General features: G+C 34.3%; 1 protein-coding gene across 1 annotated transcript in view; it reads left to right on the top strand.

The window, feature by feature from the left end:
* ATP11B (ATPase phospholipid transporting 11B (putative)) overlaps window positions 1-5612 on the top strand; it is a 122190-nt gene that overhangs the window by 71043 nt on the left and 45535 nt on the right. The window contains exons 15-18 of the mRNA XM_023519262.1: window positions 136-209; window positions 284-387; window positions 2785-2966; window positions 5045-5248. Of these exons, the coding sequence (XP_023375030.1) occupies window positions 136-209; window positions 284-387; window positions 2785-2966; window positions 5045-5248 (564 nt within the window). The remainder of the gene's footprint in view (window positions 1-135; window positions 210-283; window positions 388-2784; window positions 2967-5044; window positions 5249-5612) is intronic.

Consider the following 5612-nt stretch of genomic DNA (forward strand, 5'->3'; position numbering starts at 1 on the left):
AAAAAAAAAAAAAAAAAAAAGTACCAAGATTAATTTCTTGTTCTAAATTAGCCATTTTATCTTTTATAGGGATTCTTTCCATGTATTTATTTAGTATTTTTCAAAAAAGTAAAGTTTTTGTTTTGTTTTCTTCAGATACAAACTGCTTCATATTCTGGAATTTGATTCAGATCGTAGGAGAATGAGTGTAATTGTTCAGGCACCTTCAGGTAACAGATCTAAAGTTTTATGAATTTTAATTTATCTAATATTAATAGCTTAATAACTCATTTTTCCTTTTTAGGTGAGAAGTTTTTATTTGCTAAAGGAGCTGAATCATCAATTCTTCCTAAATGTATAGGTGGAGAAATAGAAAAAACCAGAATTCATGTGGATGAATTTGCTTTGGTAAGTACAGATGTCTATATGTTTAAAAACTGTAAATAATATGAATGATTTGACAATTCATTTTTAATAACTGACCCCCAAAAATGGATATTATGCAGTTCTGGTACATTATTTGTTGGCTCTATATTCTTTGTGTAAAAACTGACTTTAATTTGCTAAAGCATAAGTCATCTCTTCAAACCTACTACAGTGAAAGTACTTATGCTTGTAAGGATCACTCAAACTACACTATTAAAAAGGAGTGTTTATTAAAAGAACATGGGAAATTTCAATAATGTGGAGAAACTAGAACCTTCATGCATACCTTGCTGGCAGGATTATAAATGGCACAGCCACTTTGAAAAAGTTTGGCAGTTCCACAAAAGGTAAACAGAGAGTTATGTTAATATATGACCCAACAGTTCTACTCCTAGATATACACCAAGAGAATTGAAAACATATGTCCACACAGAACTTATACATGAATGTTCAGAAGCAGCAATATTTCTAACTGCCAGAAAATGGAAAAACCCAAATGACCCCTGATGAATGGATAGACAAAATGTGCTTTACCCAATAATAGAGTATTATTTTACTACTAAAAGTAACAAAATACTAATATATGCTACAACCTGGATGAATCTTGGAAAGATTGTGCTAAGTAAAAGAAGCCAGTCACTAAAGGCTACATATTACATTTAAATGAAATATTCAGAATAGGCAGATTCATAGAGAAAGCAGATCAGTGGTTGCCAGGGGCTGAAGGAAGTAGATGAAAGGAAAGTTTCTGCTAATCGTTGTTGAGTTCCTTTGGGGAATAATGAAATATTCTAGAATTACATAGTGATGATGATTGCATAACTCTGAACCTGCCAGGACCCACTGATTTGTGCTAATAGTGTGACTGTTCGCATATGTGAATTATCTCTCATTTAAAAAATAAAGGAGGCTGGGTGCCTGTAGTTCAGTGGTTAGGGCATCAGCCACATGCTCTGGGTCTGGTGGGTTAAACCTAGCCTGTTCCTGCTAAGCAAACAACAACAAAAATAGCTGGGCTTTGTGGAGGGTGCCTATAGTCCCGGGTGCCTATAGTCCCAGCTACTTGGGAGGCTGAGGCAAGAGAATTGCTTGAGTTGGAGGTTGCTGTGAGCTATAATGCCATGGTACCCTACCAAGGGTGACAAAGTGAGACTCTGTCTCAATAAAAAAAGAAATAAAAAATGAAGGAATATAGAAGAAACTTATAAAAACAAAGAACCACAATTCACATAACTAGTAAAATTATTGAGCACCTCTCTCAGTGTTAGACCCACACGATCTCTCATTTTTCTATTTCTATAAATGTATGCTCCATGCTCATCTCCACTCAGTTATGTCCTTTATATAGTTTATGAGTTCTTTTCTTCCATTATGGGTTTCCTAATCACTTATGATCTGGTTCATCTACTGCACTATAACATCTGTAAGAACAAAGACATTGTTCTACCTCACCACCATTTTAATATCCAGAACAATACTGACACGTAGCTGGTCCTCAATAATTATTTGTCATGAGATTAATTAATTTATTCATATATAAATTCTTGATGGTCCCTTAAGTATTATTTAAGAGAAACATTTATAGGTATGAGTCATTTATAAACCTGAGAATGCCAGTATTTAGAAATTGACTAAGTAGTATATCGTGTAGTATTTTAAAATCCACCCTTTCAAAGTTCTGTTATTGGAACATTAATTAAGAGTTATTCTAAGGAAACTATATAGCAAGAAAAGGAACTTTTATGAGTGTTCAGATTTAGATAGAAACTTTTAGAGATTAATAGCTTTGAGCTTAGTAGAATCAGATAATTCTAATTTCATTTCACTATTAAAGATACAATATTTAAAATCATTTGTTAAATCTAGAAAGTACTGTTTGTTCAATATTGCCCATTTTATAGACTTCTTTATTTGAATGGCAAATTTTGTCATACAGTGAACCCTCAGGAAATTATGTTCTTTTTTTTTTTTTAAAGATAAACCTGTTGAATAGGGGAAAGTGAATTTTTAAGCTGAAACAGGAGAGTGGAACCTGACGCTCTCTCTCCCTTAACAATGCTAAAAGTATCCTATACAATTTTCTGACTTTCCATTTAACACAATTTTAAAACCACAAATAAGATCCTTTCTAGGTTTTAATATTCTACCATTCAGTGATCTCAATTATTTTTAAGAACTCATCAGAAATTGAAAAAGTTATGATATGTGTCTCATAACTCAGATCACTAGGGCATTAAGACATTTCCATTTCCTGTCACTAGACGATAGTACTTTTTAAATGATTTGTAGTGCATTTTTGATAATAGGTCCTCAGTTTATTTCAGTGACTTCTTCATTTTCACAAGTTATTTGTGTTCTTTTTTTTTTTTTTAATCTCAGAAAGGGCTAAGAACTCTTTGTATAGCCTATAGACAATTTACATCAAAAGAGTATGAGGCAGTAGATAGACGCCTGTTTGAAGCCAGGACTGCCTTGCAGCAACGGGAAGAGAAATTAGCAGATGCTTTCCAATTTGTAGAGAAAGACCTGATATTACTTGGAGCTACAGCAGTGGAAGACAGGTAAGTATCAGATAAGTAAGCAATAACATTTTTCTCTCCTAAGAAAAGTTTCTAAGATATGACAAATTCTGTTTATTAATATTCTACAACTTAATATTTTTAAAATCAGCATAGAGAATTAAAGCCTTAATTTTTCCTAGTCAATGTATACAAACTTTGTTTTAGCTGAAATAGATGAAAAAGCAGGCTACCTATAATTTTCCCTATAGGCTTGAATTTTTAAAATACCCCTCACTGGCCATGCAAAGACTTTAACCACCTGCATAATTCTTCAGCCTCACCTCCCACGACTGTCCCCTCCTACTTTGTTTCAGTAATACCAAACTGTCTGTGGTTTTCCTCTGCACACCAACTCTAGTTAAAACTACTCTACAGGGTTTCCCAAGTCTCCCATAAAATCACCATACATAGGGGAAAAATGGGACATTATAGCTAAGGGTACCTTTATTTACAAAATACTCATCACAAAAAATATTTATAAAATACACTCTACATGTTAGCCTTCTCTTGGTAAAATTATGTAATGAATATTTTTTAAATGTGCATTTAGCCACAACTTCCCATTTCCTCTATGCATGGTAACTTTTATGGGCAACTTTTGGGTGTCCTGTGTACAGTTGACTATTTTAAACTGTACATGAACTTTATGGACACCTTATATTTTGTCCCTGTGTTCCTTGGGAAGGCTGTGCCTTTGCCTGGATGATTCTTCCCTTCCTTATCTATCTGTGGATATCTATTCATGAAATATAGCCCAGATGTTAGCCCTACTCTAGTAAGACCTTTCCTGACATCTACCTGGATAAACCTTTCTTTGTGAAGTCTCGTTGTAGGTAGTTCTGTTGCAGTCCTGTGGTGCTGTCTTATGAGCATATATTTAAAAACTCCTCCATTAGCCTGTGAATTCCTTGGAAGTCCATTTATTCCCTTTGTTCCCCAGCATCTAACTCAATATTTACTTCACAGTTTCTTGAATTAAATTCAATTCTGTGAGTTAAAATAAATTCTACAAATTAAGCTTGTTAGTATGTTTTCCTCCACACACCATACGTGCAAGGGTGTATGCATTTTTTTTTTTTTTTATGTAGGCTCTTATTTACTTTTCAGCTGTCCTCATGAGATTTCCCAGACTTTAGGTAAAGTCATATGGTCCTTTATTTCCTTTATTTTTTCTGTGATCTTGTATTTTCAGGTAAATGAATGATGTGAGAGATTTTCTTATCAAAACAAAAAGAAAACAACTGCTTTTTTTTTTGAGGAAAGGTCTGTATGCAGTATAGTCATAGCTCTCTGTAACCTTAAAACCCTGGTCTCAAGCAGTCTTCCTGCCTCAGACTTTTGAGTAGCTAGGACCACAGGCACATATCACCAGGCCCAATTTTTTTGTTTCGAGTAGAGTTGGGGGTCTCAAAGTGTTGCCCAGGATGGTCTCAAACTCCTGGCTTCAAGCAGTCCTCCTGCACTGGCCTCTCAAAGTTCTGGGATTCTAGGTTTGAGCCACTGATCCTGACTAAAAAAATCTTCTGATTTGAAATGTAAGACTTCCTAATCAAATAGTACTTTGAAGATAAACTCTGAAAATATGAAATTGTAGATTTTAGTTGGCTGGTTTTGTGTTAACCAGATGATCCATAATCTGTTTATTCTTGTTTCTTTCCTAATGGGAGAAAATGTCACCTATTTGTCTATATATACATTCCTAAGTCAAGGATTTTTGAATTTACCTTACATATGCTATGTGGTTTATAGTTGGCATACAATCAGAAAAGTCTTCTCTTTTAAAAAAATATTTATGTAAATGTAATGTGGCAGAAAAATGTATGTTATGCTATGTGGTTTATAGTTGGCATACAATCAGAAAAGTCTTCTCTTTTAAAAAAATATTTATGTAAATATAATAATGTAATTATTATATTTATTGCCTAGGCTGAAGTTACAGTAGTCATGGCTCACTGTAACCTTGAACTCCTGGGCTCAAACAGACCTCTGATCTTATCTGGAACTCTACATATAGGGATATACTACCAGACCCAGCAGAAAAGTATTACCTACTATCAATTTGTTTCTTTTATTTTCAGATTACAAGATAAAGTTCGAGAAACTATTGAAGCATTGAGAATGGCTGGCATCAAAGTATGGGTACTTACTGGAGATAAACATGAAACAGCTGTTAGTGTGAGTTTATCATGTGGACACTTTCATAGAACCATGAACATCCTTGAACTTATAAATCAGAAATCAGACAGTGAATGTGCTGAACAGTTGAGGCAGCTTGCCAGAAGGTAAGAACACTGGTCTCTGTATCATGCAGTTCTGGGGTGACCTACGGGACAGATGTCTGTTTTTTATAGCCCATAAGCTAAAAAATAGTTTTTACATTTTTTTGGTTAATGAAAAGGAATCCAAAGAAGAATAATATTTCATGAAGTGAAAATTTATGATATTTAAATTTCAGTGTCTGTAAATAAAGTTTGATTGGAACCCAGCCGTGTACATTTGCATATTGTTAGGAAGTGCGCCTGTAGGACAGCTCCAGAGTCAAGTGTAGCGGCAGGCCTTATGTAGTACTCTTCTCATCCCTGCTGCTTGACTCACGAGAAATTACAGTGATACATTTGTGACCTGATAGTGTCTTAAGTGCCATGC

This window comes from Otolemur garnettii, unplaced genomic scaffold (genome assembly GCF_000181295.1).
Source record: "Otolemur garnettii isolate 467f Iridium unplaced genomic scaffold, OtoGar3 scaffold00166, whole genome shotgun sequence".
NCBI classification, from domain to species: domain Eukaryota; kingdom Metazoa; phylum Chordata; class Mammalia; order Primates; family Galagidae; genus Otolemur; species Otolemur garnettii.